This window comes from Orcinus orca, chromosome 4, assembly GCF_937001465.1.
Source record: "Orcinus orca chromosome 4, mOrcOrc1.1, whole genome shotgun sequence".
NCBI classification, from domain to species: Eukaryota; Metazoa; Chordata; class Mammalia; order Artiodactyla; family Delphinidae; genus Orcinus; species Orcinus orca.
Window position 1 is genome coordinate 111,745,306 of NC_064562.1, and position 22,614 is coordinate 111,767,919.

At 43.4% G+C, this 22,614-nt stretch overlaps 1 protein-coding gene across 2 annotated transcripts in view; it reads right to left on the bottom strand.

Moving 5' to 3' along the window:
- Positions 1-3,230: 3,230 nt before the first annotated feature.
- BST1 (bone marrow stromal cell antigen 1) overlaps positions 3,231-22,614 on the bottom strand; it is a 61,006-nt gene continuing 41,622 nt past the window's right edge. The window contains exon 9 of one of the 2 annotated variants that reach the window (XM_049708812.1): positions 3,231-3,253. In XM_049708812.1, the coding sequence (XP_049564769.1) occupies positions 3,247-3,253 (7 nt within the window). In that variant the 3' untranslated portion in view covers positions 3,231-3,246. Of the gene's footprint in view, positions 3,254-22,434; positions 22,502-22,614 lie in introns of those variants that run through there. The other variant, XM_049708811.1, reaches the window with a different exon arrangement.

Genomic DNA, 22,614 nt, shown 5'->3' on the forward strand with positions numbered 1-22,614 from the left:
TAGAAAAGAATACCTTTATTGCTTTGTCAGGCAAAGGGAGACACCGAAGACTCGTGCCCCTCAAAATTGTGTGTCCCAACCTGGGAGGATTTGGTGAGGAGTTTTATAGCAGTTGTTCAAGGGTGGGGTTGCGGTAAGGATTAGGGTGTGTGCAGGGTGTGCACTCCTTTAATCTGGCCTCAGGTGGTCTTCTCTGGAATGAAGAATGCTAACATCTTCCATTTGTTGAGGGTTTTAGTTCTGTAAAGAGCTTAAAGATAGTGTTATGTGTATCCCTTGAGGCGGAACCAGGACCCTGCCCCAAGGCTGCACTATTGTTTCTTGACTGCTCCTCCCTTATCTCTGCATCCCCTCCCTTCCCTGGTTAGCAACTGTTTGGACCTGCCCTAAGAACTCAGGGAAGGTCATGGAGGCTGAAGGCTGTTCCCTACAAACAAGAAATGGGAGACACAGAAAGGCTTCCATGCCCAGGAGTCCCACAGTGTCCTGTTCGGTTTCATACCCATGTAATGGTATAATGTTCAGCCATAAAAAGGAATGAAGTACTAACACATGTTGAACCCTGAAAACGTTATGCTAAGTGAAAAAAGCCAGTCACAAAGGACCATATATTGTATAATTCCATTTATATGAAACGTCCAGAACAGGCAAATCTATAGAAACAGAAAGTAGATTAGTGGTTGTGTTTCCAAACGCCAGTTTGTGTGCCCCACGCACAGTGAGGCCAAGCAAACCGAAACATCAGAGTTTGGAACAGAAAGAGGTTCATTGCTGGGCCAAGCAAGGTGAACAGGTGGCTCATGCTCAGATAACCTGAACTCTCTGATGGTTTTCAGGGAGAAGTTTTTAATAGACAAAATTTGGGGTGAGGGCTACAGGGTAGTGACTTTCTTCTGATTGGTTGGTGGGGAGGTAACAGGGTGGTGGTCCAGAAATCTTGTGTTCAGCCTCAAGTCACCATCCTCCACCTGGGTGGGGGCCTCGTTTCCAGCAGAAGAACTCAAAGGTATTGTTAGACACATTCCTTGAGGAGGAACCAGGACCCTGACCCAAGGCTGTACTACTTTTTCTTGACTGTTCCTCCCTTGTTTCTGCATTCCTTCCCTTCCCTGATTAGCAACTATTTGAATCTGCCCTTTGGAACTCAGGGAAGGTCAAGGAGGCTGAATGAAGCCTATTTCCTACAAACAAGAGACAGGGGACTTGGAAAGGATTTGTACCAGGGGAGGCCCCGCAGGGTCGTGCTCCATTTCAGTTGCTTAGGGATTGTAGGGGCAATGGGGAGTGACTGCCAATGGGTATGAGGTTTCTTTTGGGGCTGATAAAAATGTTCTAAACTTAGATTGTGAGGTTGCTGCAAAACTGTGAATATACTTAAAATATACATTGAATTGCATACTTTAAAAGGATTAATTTTATGATATGTGAATTATATCTCAATAAAAATGTTAAAAGAAAGACCCTGCCCCGCATGGCATTTACATTCTCTAGTGCAGCTTCCTCCCATTTCTCCTGGATCTGATATGAAGCCAGCCCATTTCATACCTCATGGTCCAGGTTTCAGTTCCTTTGTGCAGAAATCTGAGCAGTAAGCTCTCTACTGGACCAGTGGTGTAATCTAGGTATTATTCCTGGTTCTTTCTTAATTCCTTCACCCTCCTAGAAATTCTGGAACTTAATTTCTTATAATGCACTATGGGGAGATAGTTCTGTTTTATATATCTAAGAACCCTGACTATGGCAGAGACCAAGTAACTTAAGACCCATCCAGTTCAAGGCATTGACTCCTATAGACAATACTGTACAAAAGGCTTTGAACTGTGAAGACTGTAACTCCACGGTGCCACCCACAGTGAAGACCAGCATACCACTTGTGATGGACAACACATGACTCAGGTGGGAAACACTCTGTTCTGTTTCATTATAGGAATGACACCAAATACCTTATACATATTAAAACCATTAATTGATATTGAATATAATTAATCAAAATGCTTGTGCTATTATATTTTTAAAAATTGAACATTTACTCTCTAATGAATTACCTGTAAATGAAAATGATTCTCTGTAATATTAATATTAACAGGAAGGAGTGTTGAAAAGAGGGTGAGATTGCACAGATGTTTTAACAGGAGGACCACTGTTTACAACAGTCCTGGAGCTGTATGCTTTGTCCTCTGACAGACAGGAGAAGCTCCATCTCCTTAGCTAAGGTTACAAGACAGAGACATAGTGGAACTGGGGTGCATCTTGGGGCCCAGAAAGGCACTGTGAAGACTGACCATCACGGAAAGAGAACTGATCAGCCACTGCACAACTGTATGTCACACAGAAAAACTGTGAAAGTCACTCCAAACCTCATCCTCTGAGGCCACCAACAGGAATAACAACCTGACACACCTGCAGGATGCTATAATAACCCAAGTTCATGGTGATGGCCTGACTCATCTAGAAAGGATTCACATTCTATTCAGGGTACCAGCTTCACAAGGCCAGGAAGTACATAACACACTCTAAGTCAGAATGGTTTTCAGTCTTTCTTAAACTATCCACCACATTCTCATCACATCTCCACTCAGCTGCAGGAAATGGTTGAGTGTCACTTCCTGGGTGTAGCTTGTACTCAAAATATAACTTCAATATGTTTTTTTCAAATACATCCCAACCCCAGCCCTGCCCTGCAGTTCAAACCTTTAGCCACAAACAAAAATAGCTAAAACCAAAATATTGGAGATTGGTAAGAAAAGTTCTCAGCTAACTGGGTGTTTCATGGGGCTAAACCCATTCTTCTCCTGAGGGTCTTTAATAGCTAAGTTTTACTGCACAGTCTATTTTCACAACCTTTAAAAGTCCAGGACTTCCTGTGTTTTTCTTTTATGAGAACAACTTCCCTCGACTTGTTATGAACAAAACTTGGGTCTGCTCACCTTTGTGCAGCAAAACCAAATTTACTCACTCTGGGTTGTGGTGAAGGAAAGTTCAGCATTTATTGTAGGCACCAAACAAGGAATCTGGATGGCTAGTATTCAAAAGAACCAAACACCCTGATGGTTGTCAGGGAAAGGTTTTTAAGGACAGAGTGAGGGAGGAGGTTGCAGGGTATGTGATCAGCTCATGGACATTCTTCTGATTGGTTTGAGGTGAGGTAATTGGGAGTCAATATCATCAAACTTCTGGTTCCAACTTGTCTGGGGTCAATGGGCTTGTGGGCAGCATACAGTTAACTTCTTCCACCTGGTGGGGGTTTCAGTCTCTGCAAAACAACTCAAAGGACATGACTCAGAATAATATCTAGAGCCCCTGGGGAGGAACTAAATATGCTCGACTTTGTTTAATGCCTAAACTGTTTTTATTTTGTCTCACTTGAGTGTTTTCCTATGTTTCTGCATTTTCTCACTTCCCTGATTAAACTTATTCTCTGGAACTTGAGGAAGGCCTAGGAAGCTAAAGGTTTTCTACAAACAAGAGGCAGGCAGAGAGCATGGTGGTGGGTGGGAGTGGGGTGTCTGTCCTGAGAAGGCCCTATGGTCATTTAGAAACCCACCTTGTGGGCTTCCCTGGTGGCGCAGTGGTTGAGAGTCCGCCTGCCGATGCAGGGGACACGGGTTTGTGCCCTGGTCTGGGAAGATCCCACATGCGATGGAGCGGCTGGGCCTGTGAGCCATGGCCGCTGAGCCTGCGTGTCTGGAGCCTGTGCTCTGCAATGGGAGAGGCCACAACAGTGAGAGGCCCGCGTACCGCAAAAAAGAAAAGAAAAAAAAAACCAAAAACCACCTTGCTGTGTATTAGCAAAAACACTGGAAAGTGATTTTTTTCACATTTGGTTGTTATTGTTAATGGTGTGTTTTGTTTGGATTTCCTTTTTTTTCCAAAGTCCATGGTTACTTGCAAAATAAAGATTTATTTTACTGTGTAATTTTGAAGTGTATGCCTCTGTTTCAAGGAATGAGAGGAGTTTTCAGACCATCTTTGGAACCCTAGAGCATCTATCAATCAACATAATACTTGCCCTGGTGGAGGAATTCCCAGCTCTCAGATTACCTTACCTTTGTCCCCTGAAACCTCTAGACCATTGAAATTAAAAGCTGGAGTCTTTTTTTTTTTTTTTTTTTTTTTTGCGGTACTCGGGCCTCTAGCTGTTGTGGCCTCTCCCGTTGCGGAGCACAGGCTCCAGACGCGCAGGCTCAGCGGCCATGGCTCACGGGCCCAGCCACTCCGCGGCATGTGGGATCCTCCCGGACTGGGGCACGAACCCGTGTCCCCTGCATCGGCAGGCGGACTCTCAACCACTGCGCCACCAGGGAAGCCCTGGAGTCTTTTAAATAATTAAGAAATTTGTTTCTTTGGAGGTGGGGTGTAGTGTTTATCTGCAGTAATAACCAAATGTCTAGATTTTCTTCAAATTGGATTCTCAGAGTACACATCAAGTTTGCATTCAGGGATACATAAACACTCCAAGATGTTCATCCTTCTTAAGAAGCAGCACTCTACACTGACTGAAGTTTCTATCTGGACTCAGCATTTAGTTTCATCTTTGGAGCTTTTCATTTGGAAATAATATGTGGTTGTTCAATTCACTGCTACACCATAGCCAGCAAAGAATTAATATACCAATACATCAGTCTTACAAATGCATTTACTCCTTGACCCACTGACTCCATATCTAGGAATTTATCTTGCTAATATCCCTGCCCACATAAAAAATGATGGGTATACCAAATTACTCATTGAAACACTGTTAATAAGAGAAATGACTGCAAACAAACCAAATGATGTCCCCAACAGGGGATGGGTTAAATAAATTACGAAACATCTCTCCCATGGAATATTATGTAGCTGTAAAAAAAAAATAGTGAGGAATTGCTGTATGTGCTGATACAAAGTAATCTCTAGGATACATTAGTAAGCTGAAAAACACAAGATACAAGGTATTATTTATGGAACACTCCCTTCTGTGTAAGAAAAGGTAGAGAGTAATAATATTCATTCATATGTTCTTGTATTTTCACAAAGTAACAAGTGGTTATCAGAGTGAAAGGAAGGGGACACAACAGGTGACAAGGGTGGGAGTGAGGCTTTTTACACTGTTTTTACTTTTGAACTATGTGTAAATATTGCCTTTTCAGGGATAACATAAAAATCACCCAATGTAATCTAAAACAACTTGTAATATATTAGAAAAATGGACCCTTGAGGCAGCATGTGTTTCTCATCAAGCATGCTTATCAAATCACCCTCCAGTGGAGAAATCAACAAAATTGTGTAGGCAGCTGCATCCTTTGTTGTTTCTTCATATGACTCAGAACCACACAGAGTAAATGACAACATCCTTCCTCTAGGCATTGGCCCCTCCACACCCACCCCAGGGACCCTGAGAACAGAGCCAGCAGACCGGAAATGCTCTGAGAGAGCAGCCCTGGTAGATGTGTGCATGACTAAAAGACTATTTGGAAATTCAGAAATCTTTCCAAGCTACACATGACTGTTGCCCTGGGTCTCTTGAGGCCAGAGTTCACAGTGGGGTCACTGTAACCCTAAGAACCTCTATCTCAGTGCCTTTTGACGCCTCCATGTATTTTGTAGAATATCACCTCCTTTCCAAGAGTCTCCACCTCACTCTCTCTATGGGTCCTCATGGGGAGTATTGCATCTCCGGTCACAATGTCTGCCTATGGCCGGTGGCTTCTGTCAGGATTTTCCTTTCTTGCTCAGCCCCCACTGGTGACATGTACTGAAAAGGCTGAGGGCTGGACACCTCCCACTTGATCCTCCAGTTTCTCCACCCACTTCCATTTGGCTCTCTGCCCCCATCCTACCCCAGCAGGCTCTCCCAGAGGGAGGAAGGAGAAAGCTATGTATTTCCTGTCTTAGTTCATTTGGCTACTATAACAAAACACAAAGACCAGGTAGCTTCTAAACAACAGAAATTTCTTTCTCAGTTCTGGAGGCTGGGAAGTCCAAGATCAAGGCACCCGCATGGGCGTGTTCAGGTGAGGTCCCTCCTCCTGGTTCACAGATGGCACCTTCTGGCTGTGTCCTTACATGGCAGAAGGGGAGAGAGACCTCTGTGGGTTCCTTTTCATAAGGCACTGATCCCATTCATCAGGCTCCACCTTCATGGTTAAGCACCTCCCACCAGCCCCACCTCCTATTACTACCAACTTTGGGGGTTAGGATTTCCACATATGAATTGGGGGCACACAAACATTCAGACCACAGCCATTGCCCCGGCTGGCTCCCTCCTTGCAGGGTGGCCTCCCACCTGCCGGATTCATTGACAGAAGGTCACTGCTGCTCTCAAGGTGACCTCTCCATGGGACTCTATCCTTCCAGATTCTTGTGGCCACCTCATCCGCTGGTCCCTTTAGGCAATGTTTCTGCACACTCTCAATATCTTTGTAAATGGTCCTTTGTTAAATCTTCTTCAAATTATCCAAATTTGAGTGTGTCATCTGGGTCCTGCTAGGACCCTGAGGGAGTAGACTGGCCCTGCCTGCAAAGCAGTTTGATTTTGCCCCATCATTGCTTTTGATGACCTCTCTCACTGGGAACCTGCATCTATGCCATAGTTGGGTCACTCTTTGGTAGCTCGGTCCCCCCACGATGCTATTCGTGGCTCTGTGTCCTGTCCCTAAGGCTCTCCCTCCCAGAGAGAGATGCTGTTAAATAATTACACGGGGACAAAGGAAACCAGTTGGCACTATGGGCCAAACAGGATGTATGATGTCCACACACACACACACACACACAACAAATCTCTACTACAGATATAATGATAACCTTCTAATTCTTCTCCACTTTCCAGAATTCCTTTGTTATCTGATAACCCCTCCCACAATGGATTTCCAAAAGCCCCATGCCATCAGCCCAGACCTTTCTGAACCCCAGGGATAGACACAGTTTTGACAAAAGCTCAAAAACATGTAATCTGACATTTTAGAAGAAGAGTAGAGTGTCTTGTATTTTAGATATGACATTATTTAAAAGACATAGAGGTAGAGAGTAATCCATTGTCAGATGAAACTCTACCAGAATAGTACTTCACCTCCTTAGGGATTGGTATTTGATTGATATCCTCAACCAGTATTTGGGGGCATCAGTATGCTGTGGCCAGAAGGCTCCTTCCAACAGGCCTCCAATGGCTTTCCATCATATTCAGAGAAAAGTCTGCAAAATGGCCTGCAAGATCCAACCCGATTTGTCCTCTTTCCCTCTGTCACACTGATCCCACTATCCTGGTCTCCTTGCATTTCCTCGAATAATTCAGACACACAGCCCCCCAGGGCCTTTGCTCCTGAGGCTCTTGCCTGAAATGTTCTTTCCACAGAGATCAGCTTGGCTTAATCCCTCCACTCCTTCAAATCTTTGTTCAAACATCATCTTCTCAGGGATGTTTTTCCAGACCTCCTTATATAAAAGAGTAACCCCCAGCCCAACACTTTCTATCATCCTTCTCTGCTATATTTTTCTTGATAGCATGCATCACCTTCTAAAATACAATTTACTTCTTTATAAAGACTACTTATTGTTCATCTCCCCCACATACTAGAATACGCACTCCAAGAAGGCACGGATTTTTGTCTGCTCACTGAAGTAATCCTAGCAGTTAGTGCTTGGAACCTATAGACACACAATATTTGTTGGATGAGTTAATGATTAGAGCACAGATCTGATCATCCGTCTCCCTTGTCCAAGTTTTTTAGTCTTCAATAGTTCCACATTTCTCTAAGGACAAAACTAAAGCTTTTTAGGGCTTCCTTGGTGGCGCAGTGGTTGAGAGTCCACCTGCCGATGCAGGGGACACGGGTTCGTGCCCCGGTCCGGGAAGATCCCACATGCCGCGGAGCGGCTGGGCCTGTGAGTCATGGCCACTGAGCCTGCGTGTCTGGAGCCTGTGCTCTGCAATGGGAGAGGCCACAACAGTGAGAGGCCCGCGTACCGCAAAAAAAAAAAAGAAAAAAAAACCAAAAACCACCTTGCTGTGTATTAGCAAAAACACTGGAAAGTGATTTTTTTCACATTTGGTTGTTATTGTTAATGGTGTGTTTTGTTTGGATTTCCTTTTTTTTCCAAAGTCCATGGTTACTTGCAAAATATTTATTTTACTGTGTAATTTTGAAGTGTATGCCTCTGTTTCAAGGAATGAGAGGAGTTTTCAGACCATCTTTGGAACCCTAGAGCATCTATCAATCAACATAATACTTGCCCTGGTGGAGGAATTCCCAGCTCTCAGATTACCTTACCTTTGTCCCCTGAAACCTCTAGACCATTGAAATTAAAAGCTGGAGTCTTTTTTTTTTTTTTTTTTTTTGCGGTACTCGGGCCTCTAGCTGTTGTGGCCTCTCCCGTTGCGGAGCACAGGCTCCAGACGCGCAGGCTCAGCGGCCATGGCTCACGGGCCCAGCCACTCCGCGGCATGTGGGATCCTCCCGGACTGGGGCACGAACCCGTGTCCCCTGCATCGGCAGGCGGACTCTCAACCACTGCGCCACCAGGGAAGCCCTGGAGTCTTTTAAATAATTAAGAAATTTGTTTCTTTGGAGGTGGGGTGTAGTGTTTATCTGCAGTAATAACCAAATGTCTAGATTTTCTTCAAATTGGATTCTCAGAGTACACATCGTTTGCATTCAGGGATACATAAACACTCCAAGATGTTCATCCTTCTTAAGAAGCAGCACTCTACACTGACTGAAGTTTCTATCTGGACTCAGCATTTAGTTTCATCTTTGGAGCTTTTCATTTGGAAATAATATGTGGTTGTTCAATTCACTGCTACACCATAGCCAGCAAAGAATTAATATACCAATACATCAGTCTTACAAATGCATTTACTCCTTGACCCACTGACTCCATATCTAGGAATTTATCTTGCTAATATCCCTGCCCACATAAAAAATGATGGGTATACCAAATTACTCATTGAAACACTGTTAATAAGAGAAATGACTGCAAACAAACCAAATGATGTCCCCAACAGGGGATGGGTTAAATAAATTACGAAACATCTCTCCCATGGAATATTATGTAGCTGTAAAAAAAAAAATAGTGAGGAATTGCTGTATGTGCTGATACAAAGTAATCTCTAGGATACATTAGTAAGCTGAAAAACACAAGATACAAGGTATTATTTATGGAACACTCCCTTCTGTGTAAGAAAAGGTAGAGAGTAATAATATTCATTCATATGTTCTTGTATTTTCACAAAGTAACAAGTGGTTATCAGAGTGAAAGGAAGGGGACACAACAGGTGACAAGGGTGGGAGTGAGGCTTTTTACACTGTTTTTACTTTTGAACTATGTGTAAATATTGCCTTTTCAGGGATAACATAAAAATCACCCAATGTAATCTAAAACAACTTGTAATATATTAGAAAAATGGACCCTTGAGGCAGCATGTGTTTCTCATCAAGCATGCTTATCAAATCACCCTCCAGTGGAGAAATCAACAAAATTGTGTAGGCAGCTGCATCCTTTGTTGTTTCTTCATATGACTCAGAACCACACAGAGTAAATGACAACATCCTTCCTCTAGGCATTGGCCCCTCCACACCCACCCCAGGGACCCTGAGAACAGAGCCAGCAGACCGGAAATGCTCTGAGAGAGCAGCCCTGGTAGATGTGTGCATGACTAAAAGACTATTTGGAAATTCAGAAATCTTTCCAAGCTACACATGACTGTTGCCCTGGGTCTCTTGAGGCCAGAGTTCACAGTGGGGTCACTGTAACCCTAAGAACCTCTATCTCAGTGCCTTTTGACGCCTCCATGTATTTTGTAGAATATCACCTCCTTTCCAAGAGTCTCCACCTCACTCTCTCTATGGGTCCTCATGGGGAGTATTGCATCTCCGGTCACAATGTCTGCCTATGGCCGGTGGCTTCTGTCAGGATTTTCCTTTCTTGCTCAGCCCCCACTGGTGACATGTACTGAAAAGGCTGAGGGCTGGACACCTCCCACTTGATCCTCCAGTTTCTCCACCCACTTCCATTTGGCTCTCTGCCCCCATCCTACCCCAGCAGGCTCTCCCAGAGGGAGGAAGGAGAAAGCTATGTATTTCCTGTCTTAGTTCATTTGGCTACTATAACAAAACACAAAGACCAGGTAGCTTCTAAACAACAGAAATTTCTTTCTCAGTTCTGGAGGCTGGGAAGTCCAAGATCAAGGCACCCGCATGGGCGTGTTCAGGTGAGGTCCCTCCTCCTGGTTCACAGATGGCACCTTCTGGCTGTGTCCTTACATGGCAGAAGGGGAGAGAGACCTCTGTGGGTTCCTTTTCATAAGGCACTGATCCCATTCATCAGGCTCCACCTTCATGGTTAAGCACCTCCCACCAGCCCCACCTCCTATTACTACCAACTTTGGGGGTTAGGATTTCCACATATGAATTGGGGGCACACAAACATTCAGACCACAGCCATTGCCCCGGCTGGCTCCCTCCTTGCAGGGTGGCCTCCCACCTGCCGGATTCATTGACAGAAGGTCACTGCTGCTCTCAAGGTGACCTCTCCATGGGACTCTATCCTTCCAGATTCTTGTGGCCACCTCATCCGCTGGTCCCTTTAGGCAATGTTTCTGCACACTCTCAATATCTTTGTAAATGGTCCTTTGTTAAATCTTCTTCAAATTATCCAAATTTGAGTGTGTCATCTGGGTCCTGCTAGGACCCTGAGGGAGTAGACTGGCCCTGCCTGCAAAGCAGTTTGATTTTGCCCCATCATTGCTTTTGATGACCTCTCTCACTGGGAACCTGCATCTATGCCATAGTTGGGTCACTCTTTGGTAGCTCGGTCCCCCCACGATGCTATTCGTGGCTCTGTGTCCTGTCCCTAAGGCTCTCCCTCCCAGAGAGAGATGCTGTTAAATAATTACACGGGGACAAAGGAAACCAGTTGGCACTATGGGCCAAACAGGATGTATGATGTCCACACACACACACACACACACAACAAATCTCTACTACAGATATAATGATAACCTTCTAATTCTTCTCCACTTTCCAGAATTCCTTTGTTATCTGATAACCCCTCCCACAATGGATTTCCAAAAGCCCCATGCCATCAGCCCAGACCTTTCTGAACCCCAGGGATAGACACAGCTTTGACAAAAGCTCAAAAACATGTAATCTGACATTTTAGAAGAAGAGTAGAGTGTCTTGTATTTTAGATATGACATTATTTAAAAGACATAGAGGTAGAGAGTAATCCATTGTCAGATGAAACTCTACCAGAATAGTACTTCACCTCCTTAGGGATTGGTATTTGATTGATATCCTCAACCAGTATTTGGGGGCATCAGTATGCTGTGGCCAGAAGGCTCCTTCCAACAGGCCTCCAATGGCTTTCCATCATATTCAGAGAAAAGTCTGCAAAATGGCCTGCAAGATCCAACCCGATTTGTCCTCTTTCCCTCTGTCACACTGATCCCACTATCCTGGTCTCCTTGCATTTCCTCGAATAATTCAGACACACAGCCCCCCAGGGCCTTTGCTCCTGAGGCTCTTGCCTGAAATGTTCTTTCCACAGAGATCAGCTTGGCTTAATCCCTCCACTCCTTCAAATCTTTGTTCAAACATCATCTTCTCAGGGATGTTTTTCCAGACCTCCTTATATAAAAGAGTAACCCCCAGCCCAACACTTTCTATCATCCTTCTCTGCTATATTTTTCTTGATAGCATGCATCACCTTCTAAAATACAATTTACTTCTTTATAAAGACTACTTATTGTTCATCTCCCCCACATACTAGAATACGCACTCCAAGAAGGCACGGATTTTTGTCTGCTCACTGAAGTAATCCTAGCAGTTAGTGCTTGGAACCTATAGACACACAATATTTGTTGGATGAGTTAATGATTAGAGCACAGATCTGATCATCCGTCTCCCTTGTCCAAGTTTTTTAGTCTTCAATAGTTCCACATTTCTCTAAGGACAAAACTAAAGCTTTTTAGGGCTTCCTTGGTGGCGCAGTGGTTGAGAGTCCACCTGCCGATGCAGGGGACACGGGTTCGTGCCCCGGTCCGGGAAGATCCCACATGCCGCGGAGCGGCTGGGCCTGTGAGTCATGGCCACTGAGCCTGCGTGTCTGGAGCCTGTGCTCTGCAATGGGAGAGGCCACAACAGTGAGAGGCCCGCGTACCGCAAAAAAAAAAAAACAAAAAACAAAAAAAACTAAGGCTTTTTAGCATACTTGTAAACTGGCAGCAATTCACCTTCTGGTCTTATACAAGCCTCCCTCCCCTATTGCCATGAGTTGTTGTAAGAGAAGAACTAGGATGATCTGTGAAAAATGAGAAATTCTGGGTTTTCAGTGTTGTGTTGAGAAAAGAGAAGCAAGGATGTAAACATAACATGACTAAGGAAATGGTGAGTATTATTTATAATACTCACCATTATATACATAATAATACACGGAAATGGTCCATGTATTATTTAGCCTACTCAGCACTCCTCCCTTCCTGGACCAGCACGACCTTTCTTCTAAAGCATTGCTTTTTCTCTTCTGAATAGGAAATATTATATGTGGAATCTAAAAATATTACATGTGGAATCTAAAATAATGGTACAAATTAACTTGTTTGCAAAACAGAAATAGAGTCACAGATGTAGAAAAAATAAACTTATGGTTACCAGGGGGGAAAGGGAGGGAGGGATAAATTGGGAGATAGGGATTGACATATACACACTACTATATATAAAATAGATAACTAATAAGGACCTACTGTATAGCACAGGGAACTCTACTTAATACTCTATAATGACCTATATGGGAAAAGAATCTAAAAAAGAGTGGATATATGTATAACTGATTCACTTTGCTGTATAACTGAAACTAACACAACATTGTAAATCAACTATACTCCAATAAAAATTAAAAAGAAAATATTTGCTGAATGAGTGAGGGGAAACAGCACAGTTGGAAATAGAAAAAGTTAAATGAGTAAATTCAGGAGAAAAAAAGGCTGTCAGTGGATCTTGGGGAGAAGGAAAGAGAGTACTTTCAGATGTTACTGGGTTCAAAGAAAACCAGAATCAGACAGAAGTTAAAACAGCAATGGCAAATTTTATTCAGGAACTATTATAATATGGGAAAAAGAGAGCTTGGTATAGAGCTGGCTCCAATCTGAATAGAACATGGACAAGTAGAGACTTATAGCCAAGGCATAGGGGGAGGTCAGTGGGTGGAAAATTACCAACAAAAGACATCAAGAATAGGGAAGGTTATGGCTAAACTGACTTTAGGGGTTTTGCTAAAGGCAGGTACAGAGGAGGAAAGAATACTTTTGCCTCTACCCCTTTACGTTTTTGGCCAAGGGCCCTGTAATAAAAGACAGAGAAAAACAAACAGATGTATTCACATGTATACCTCATGCATACATGGGAGATACCCAGGGAAAAAAATGAGTAACTCCCTGAGGTGGCTTAGCATTCAGAATTAAATTCCACCTTAATAGGGAAAGGGGAGTGGGGGGAAGACAGTTCTGGGAGGTTATCAGGAAAAACATGGTAAACAAGGGCAACGTTTGTTATGCAGATTTAAGTGAGTGCCTTCTCCACTGATAAGATTCTCTTGTGATTTTGTTTTCAGCTATATTGAGGCATAATTGACAGATTGTAAGATATTTAAAGTGTACAACCTGAAAATTTGATATACTTGGGATTCCCCCCATCAAGTTAAACACACAATTTCCTCACAAATTTAACTTTTTCTTTTCCAGTGAGAACATTTAAGATCCATTCTTTTAGCAAATTTTAATTATTCAATACAGTGTTATCAGCTATAGTCACCTCAGATCATAGTCATCCTAAAACTGAAAATTTGTACCCCTTTACAAACCTCTTCCTGTTTTCCCCTCCCCCCAGCCCCTGGCAACCACTTTTCTGCTTTCTGTTTCTTTTTACAGAGGTACGATTTACCAAGTTAATGTGAGTTATAGATAGCTTAAGAGAAAAGAGAAAAATGTTTCCTTAAATCTGTAAAACAAACCATTAAAGAACCAGGAACATCACCTAGAGGTAGAAAAACACCACGCGTCTATAGCATTCATGTAAAGGCAGACACAGAGATATTACAGCTTTCGTTCTAAAATTTTGGTCATGAGACAGGTACAATGATACAAAAGTCACCGATTTATAAAAGAACAGTTAGATCCAAACTGTGATTCTGGCAGATGGACTATGTTAAGTTTACCCACTCAGATGGCCAAAACTTTTAACTAATATTTGTGGCAAAGACCTTGTCAAATAACAAAAATAATACACTTTAGTAAGGAGTTTGATGTCTTTTTATCAAGGGAAGACAAGCCATGGATTGGGAGCCTGCTGTGCCTCACAAGCTGTGGAGCAATCTTCTCCAAAAATCTTGGGCAAGAGGAAGTTTTATACAATATTAGAAGAGGTAACATGGAAACGGGGCATGATTGGCTAGGAGGTCAGGGATTTCCTTAAACAACTCCAGGTCCCATTTTCTCGGACAATGTGACCTAGCTAAGCCAAGCTGGTGGGTTCAATTTTTAAGATGTTTCATTTGCTTTTTTCCAAATAGCTCAGGTAGTTGCTTTTGGGGTTGCTTGAGTCCCTGGAGAGCCCCCATTGGAGAAGGGGGGCCAAAGTTCAAGTGACTGTAGGAATTGAGGGGCTGGAGAAGGAAAAGTCTGGGAGGCATGGACAAAAGGATGGAAGAGGCTGTGATTTTTGGTGGCCTTGGCCTGTAGCGACTTGAAGCAGTATCTCAGTTCCCTGACCCGAGGTTGAAGCCAGGCTGAAGCAATGAGGGCACCTAATCCTAACCACTAGACCAAGGGCCGGTGGCCAGCAACAAGGCCCTGGCTCGTCGGCTTTGGAGAAAGGAGTTTCAACAAAGAGACGGAAAGCAGTGAAACAAGTAAAATATTCATTAGGGGGAAAAAAGTATGTGTGGAGAGACACACACGGTCAGTCGCAGAGAGAGAGTTGTTTAAATCACTTATACGGGGGCAGTTCTTCTGGGTTTCCTCTGGCCAATCATCTTGCTTTGTCTGACTCTGAGTCCATTTTTGGTCTGACTCAGGGTCCTCCCCCGTGGGCACGCACATCTCTTAGCCAAAATGGATTCCAGTGCAAGGGTTTCTGGGAAGTTGACAGAACATATTATGGTCTGGCACACACACACATCCCTTCTCTGATCTCTGAGGAACCTTTCTGTGCATGCGTAGTTTGGGAGGTCTCCTTGACCTCAAGAGTGAGAAATATTTGGACTCTTTATCTCTTATCTGGGGAGGACTCAGCTCCTCCTTGCTCCGGCCATTTTCTTTATCTTGGAGTATCTGTCCACAGGGGACAGACTCCAGCTGCTCAGCCAGAGGCCCATCTATCTCCTGCCTCACTTGAACAGACCTGTATCAAAGGACTCAAGGGAGCTGGATGGAAGACAGAAGGTGACATGAGGAGGAAGGATGTTTAGAGGAGCCACTCTGGGGAGCACTTCCATTTCCCAAAGAGACCAAGGAATTTCCAAATTATCCTCAGCAAAATCACGCTAACAATGAGATGGGCAGAGCTGACAGAGCATAGAGTCAGCAGGAGTTTGAGAAGGGTTTCCGACTGAGAAGTTCCCATGGAAGGAGCAGCATCAAATAAAACAGACAGAACAGAGACCTTTTAAAAATAGCTCCGATCAGCCTCTGAATATCAACTGCCAATGTGGCTAACTTCTGACCATAGAGCTATTTTAAAAACTTCTTTCAAATATCTTATTATCAGATTTCAGCTGGAACAAATAGCAAATATTCCTGGTGGTATTCAACTCTTCTTTTTTTTTAATCCTTTTTCTCTTAAACCAAAGATATAGCTTTTCTCTTCCTGGTACAGAGTGGGAGACACCCTTACAAATGGAGATTTCCTTTATAAATGTAAATTTCCCTTACAAAAGGGTAATTAATCCTCAGTTTTCGAGCTTCTCAAGTGTCTGCTGTTTCTTAATCAGCTCAAAGTAATCCTTTGGCCCAAGAGGCACATTTTGGGGTGACATATTCTACTCCCCTTCACAGGGTAGGGTGATAAGATTTTGAGGGTGGGGGGCGATGAACTTGACCATCCATCAAAGGTGGGGGACTTTGGCTAAACTGACCCAGCGGCATTCTGCTTTAGCAAGAGTCTTTGCTAAAACTGGACTGAACAGAGTTCAAGATCAGAGCCCCAGGTCAGGGTCTTGAGAGTTTAGAGGAGCCTGACTAGAGTGAGGTCAAGGAGAATCTTTGTCACTGGTCAGATACTTCTCCCAGAGTCTCTGGGCAGGGTCAGCAGGAGGAAATAAGCCATGTGGTTTCACAGGCAAGTTATTCACCATGTGAACTCAGTCTCACTGCTTGGAAGGAAGCTCCTGAAATCGGGGACCTAAAGCTGAGGACATGGGACTGCTTGGTCTCCTGGAGCCCTGGGAGGGGCTGTGGGGGATGCTGGGACTGTTCTCCCTGGACCTCAGCCCATCCCTGAGAGTCCACACCAAGAGGGAGCAGACCAGGGCTGCAGGGCAGCACTTGAGCCCCAGTACAGGTTTCTGGAATCTTGCAGCCAGGGTTCACACTAACTGGTCAATAACAAAAGTCTCAGACCTTCGCCCCTGAAATCAACATGTATGTGGGGATTAATGAGTTAATACATGTAAAGCAGTTAGAAATCTGCCTGGCACGAAGCAAGCACTCGAATATAAGCTATGTGTAAATAGGAAAAATTTGGAAAAGTATCCACTACACTCAGACCAGTTATCTCTAGTGAATGAAATGTGGCAAAGGTACTTTCACTTAATACATTTCTTAATTTTTTGGCAATTAAAGAAATACATTAATTAGAGTCTGCAGATAGAAGTTGATAATGATGAGGATGATTCTGGCAAATAGTAACGACATGGATGATCCAACATAGTTGTTAAGAGTACAAGTTCTAGAATTACTTCGCTGGGTTTGAGTCCTGGCTCTGTAATTTCCTAGATGTGGTATCTCGCTGACTTATTTTCCTGCTCTACACTCCTGAGTTTTCTCGCCTTAAAAAGGGGGAGGGGGGATATTATTAACTATAAATTGCAGTGCGAGGCTCAAAAAAGGTACTGCATGGAAAACACTTAGAACTGCTCCAGACACACAGCAAATACGTCATCATTGTTAGCTAATATTGTCCAGTCATTTCTGGTCTTCTAGCTTATTCACAAAACCTTTAGGATATAGGGCTGGGATTTTTATAGCAATATAACTGGAGCTCTTAGGATGGTAATTAATACTCTGCTGGGTTTTATGTTGTTGTTTCATTTTGTTTTAGTGTTTTGTTTTGTTTGTTTGCTTCTTTTTAGATTTTACTTAGCTTTTCAAACACACAAAAGTAGAGAGATCAGAAATGAACCCCGCTACACCTTTCATCTGACTTAAACAGTTATCAACATGTCACCAATCTTTAATACTGGATTTTGTTCCCTTTCAATTAGGACACAGATTTGGTGAGATTACATGACTTGCCCTAATTGGTGAATCAAATAATTTGCTGTGACAGGTAAATTGGTGAGAAGTGCACAACGGTTTCATTTTTTAATTAATTGTTCCCTCTTCAAGAATTCAGAAATAGCTTAACTGTCCTGAGGGCTCAAATTTGTGGACTTTTGACTCACATTGTAGTTCATGACAGGCCATGTGATAATTCTTTCTAGATCAGCACTGTCCAGTAGAAATATAATGTGAGCCATAGATGTAATTTTAATTTTTCCAGTAGCCATATTATTTTAAAAAAGCAAAAAGAAACAGGCATAATTAATTTTAATAATATATTTAATTTAACCCAACCAATCCAAAACATCATTTCAACATACAGTGAATATAAGAATTATTAATGTGATTGCTTACATTCTTTTTTCTTTGTACTAAGTTTCTGACATATGGTGTTTATTTTATATTTATAAGACATCTCAGTTGGGATGCTCAGTAGACACAAGGGGCTAGTGGCTACCATATTGGACAGCACAGTTCTGAATAGTAGTTCCTTGAGGTTTAAGATCTGTATCTTCTTCATCCTGCTGTCTTTTACAAATAATTAATGAACCTCTCTCTAGTTTTGAGCAGAGATACATATTAAAATTCTTCCACCTGAAGGGGTAGGAATGGATTGCTAAGTATTCCTCACTGTCATTTGCTAGAGAAAGCCACATCTGCTACATTTTGGGTTTGTTATCATTTTAAACAAGGAAGCTCCGTCATTTTAATGAAATAAATACCTTTATTTTCAAAGGTATCCTTTGCTTTGAAAAATAAGAAAGTGACCAGGAAAGTGATAGAGTAGGAAGTCTGCCATGAATTAGGCAGTACTGTAGCAAGAAGGGATTTTGAGGCAGAGGCAAAATTGAAAGGATCCCAGAGAGAATCCCTAAATAAAAGCCCTTATCTCCACTGGGAAGTATTTAAATCAAGTGAGAAAGAAACCAACCATAGCAGATAATGCTGGTGCGTGATGCTTACCCACTTGGGCAGTTTCTGGGCACTTGTCCAGCTGCCCAGGGGAGGCACCTGCAACTCTTTGTCTGGGAGCTTTCTCTGACTTCCAATACCTGCTCTATCCACACACAGGGTAGCTTGAAAGTGCCCAGGAATTCACACCCTCCCTGGGAGCAGCCCTCAACCAATGACTGACTGGAATGAAGAATAAAGACCTCAGCTCACATGTGTCTCTGAAGTGTTCTACCCTGTCAGCCCAAAGCTGCCTGCAGGATCAAGTTCCAATTGCCCTCAGTGACAATTTGCCTGGAAATCCATCCTTTATTGGCTTCTTCCCTCCCTGGTCTCAATGTACCCCTCCCCTGACATGCAGTGGCATTACAATCACTAGGACCATCACAGGAGGGAAGCTCATGGGCTCAGTGAAATGGATGCATCCATTTATATACTATCTGAGCCACTGAGAGATGTAAGGAAAATAGTATTATAAGGAATGTGGAGGTTGTTTTCTGCTACCCCCAAAGTGCTAAGGGAAGAAAATGATAGAATCAGGTCAGCCAGCTATCAACTAAGGTATGGTGGGAGGCTAGAAGACCTCTATGGTGCATTTAAGGAGACACTCACTTCCTGCAGCTGCAGGGCAGACTGTGCTGAACATCATGCGAGCCCAGTATGTTCACCGTGAGCACAGCAGAGTGACAAGAAATCTGAATTCATAGCCCTGGTAGGTCTACATCCCTTCCAGGCAAGGAGTGAGACCCTAAGACTCAGGATGGGCACATCTTTGTACATGTGATTGAAAACCTTGAACCCCCAGAGTTGGTAGGACTGGTTTTCTCTTCCTTTCTGGAGGACAGCAGCTCCCTTTGCCTGAAGATGTGCACAGGCTTCACATGGCAGGGTGATTCTTGCCCTCTTCAGGACCTGACTCCCTTCGTTGCTTTTAGATCATAACTAGGTTCGGGGCTTCCCTGGTGGTGCAGTGGTTAAGAATACACCTGCCAATGCAGGGGACACGGGTTGGAGCCCTGGTCCGGGAAGATCCCACATGCCGCAGAGCAAATAAGCCCGTGCGCCACAACTACTGAGCCTACACTCTGGAGACTGTGAGCCACAACTGCTGAGCCCGTGTGCCACAACTGCTGAAGCCCACGCTCCCTAGAGCCCATCCTCTGCAACAAGGGAAGCCACTGCAGTGAGATGCCTGTGCACCACAACACAGAGTAGCCCCTGCTCAATGCAACTAGAGAAAGCCCATGCGCAGCAACGAAGACCCAACGCAGCTGAAAACAAATAAAATTAATTAATCAATTAATTAAAAAAGAAAAAAAATGTATTGATAAGGGGACACTCTCCCATAATTCAAAATTTAACAATCTGACAAGGACACCTAGGACCTAGTCCTAATAACATTGTTGGAATGGTTCATTGAAATCTGGAATAAAAGATGCCCTGAAGTAAATGAGATAAGATTTATTTATTACTTTACTTTGGCAGAGTAGTAAGAAAGGGGTTAAAGGCTCAGAGAGATGGGCATGCTGGAAAGAATATATAACACATCCAGCTGACTATGTTCCCTCAGAGCGCCCAGAGATGCTCTTTGTTAAAACAGTAAAGAATGTGCTAGTGATGGGGGTACTGTCCTCACGGAGAAGCTCATAAGTGCCTGTGTTCTGAAGGCCAGGGATGGTGGTAGTGATGTTGCCATGGGATTGTGCTTCCTAGTGCCAAGAGGAAAAACAGGAGTCCAGAATTGCAGAGACTGGGAGGCAACACTTAACTGGCATAGGCAAGGCAGATATGACTGCCATATGGCAATGAGTTGACATGGCAAATGGGGGCCTGGCAGGAAGGAATCTGCCACAGAGGCTAATAGATCCTATAGCTCCTTAGAGCAAGATATAGCTGTGGGCAATCAATGAGAATGTTGCTTGACCTTTACAATCAAGAGTGATATAGGGCTTCCCTGGTGGCGCAGTGGTTGAGAGTTCGCCTGCCAATGCAGGGGACATGGGTTCGTGCCCCGGTCTGGGAAGATTCCACATGCTGCGGAGCGGCTGGGCCCGTGGGCCATGGCCACTGAACCTGCGCAACCGGAGCCTGTGCTCCACAACGGGAGAGGCCACAGAAGTGAGAGGCCCGCGTACTGCAAAAAACAAAAAAAAAAAAGAGTGATATAGAGCAAAGGAGCCAAAGGCTGATGTCCGCTATTACAGTGAGGGATCACAATTATTCACCCAATCCCCAGACCTGTATCTGGAACCTCAGACCCAGATCCAATCATTTAAGGGGGAGGAAGTGTCCTGCAATGCCACAGCAAGTATATAAAATAGTGATTCTCTCAACCTTTCCTTCAAAATGACCTATGGCCATTTATCTGAGTTACTGCACATTAGAAGAATGGAAATATTCTGACCTTCTTATGACCACTGACTATAAAATTTGAACTGTCACAGCTACAAGACCCAAAACACAGTCACGGCCCCCCTTAGTTAAACAAGGGCTTACTGAGGCCAGGTAACTAATGGACTCCTGGCCAAAGTTTATCACAGTGGGTCCCATTGTCCAGGGACCCATCCAGTGGTCATTTCCCTAGCCCTTCTCACATTGGTTCCTTGACCTGTAATAGCTATTACAGTAGGAAAGACCAAATGGAAGCCTCTGAAACTGACCTCCATTCCAGAAGCAGGACCACATCCCAGGTGCAATGCAAGAGCTTAAGACCACCCTCAAAGTCTCAAAAAAATAAAGTAGGGTGGATTATTCCACCATATCCTCATTTAATTCAGTCTAGACCCTGCAAAAACCAAACACTAGATGGATTATGTCAGAAGGCAGCAGGCTATTATATATTTAATCAAGTGATAATCCCAATTCGTAGTTGCAATGCCAGAAGGTAGTATCTTTATTAGAGTAAATTATCGCAGATTTGGGCACTTGGTATGCTTCGAATACCTTATTTTCAATCTCCTTTGGTAAGAAGGATCAGAAGCAGTTCACGCTCACCTGGAACATGCAGTGGCTCGCCATCTTGTCCAAGGGCTATGGTAGCTCTACTGCTCTAGATCCCTGGACAGTCTAAAAAGACCTTGATTGTCTAAACATTCTGTCTAACAACAGTCTGGCCCCTTATATTGATATCATGCTGGCTAAAACTAGTAGTATGAAGTAGAAAGTCTCCTAGATGCCCTGGTAAAACACATGCAAGTTAGAATGTGGGAGATAAAACAACCCTATAAAGATTCAGCTGTAGAGTTAGAGTGAGCCAGTGGTCTGGGGCATGCCAAGATGAGCCCTACAAGATAAAGACCATCTTACATCTTGCACCTCCTATGGCTATGAAAGAAGTATGCCCCTTGGAAGACTTCAGTGGATGTTGAAAACAGCACAAACCACCCTTGGGTATATGGCTTGGATCCATTAATTGTATAACTCGGAACGCTTTTGACTTTTAATGTCTCTAATAACAAGAGGGCACTGTAAGGGTGGAAATTTTGCCCTTCCTCCGTTCTAGATTCTTTGGCTGGTCTAATAATTAAATGAACGTAAGATAGATTAACAGGAGAAAAACAAATTTAATTTCATACATACAGGAGCCCCATTAAATTATGAGACACAAAGAAGTGACCAAAGCAGAAAGCTTTTATACCTTGTAGACACAGTAATTTGTAAAGAACTAACAAGAAAAAGGGTTTTGGGTTTAGAGTAGTAAATTAGTGAAGAAGTAACAGTCTTTGTTTATACAGCCTCCTTAGTCCAAATTTTCTATTTCTGGTGATAAGGATGCCTTCTAACCTCTTGGGACAGGGAGGGTACCTTTCATGTGGGAGATTTAACTCCTGCTTGCAGGACAGAGGATGGTCAGAGTGTTCCTCTTGTACTGGCTGTTTCTCAAGGAACTTCCGTGTAAATCTGAATTCAGTTTCAAGTGTTAAGTTATACGATAGCATTTTGATGCTTCCTCTGATGGTTTCTGTAACTTGTGTAACAAACCGGAAGTGGCTTCATGATTTGTACATAATTCTAAGTGCTTCTTTATTCATTCTTTCACTGTACCTTAAATTACAGGGGAAAACCCTCTTTAAAACGGTTTCTCATTAATCATTAGTTCATCTAGAGCTTCATGTGAACATACCGTTTATTTTCTGTCCATTGCATCGATCTTTACA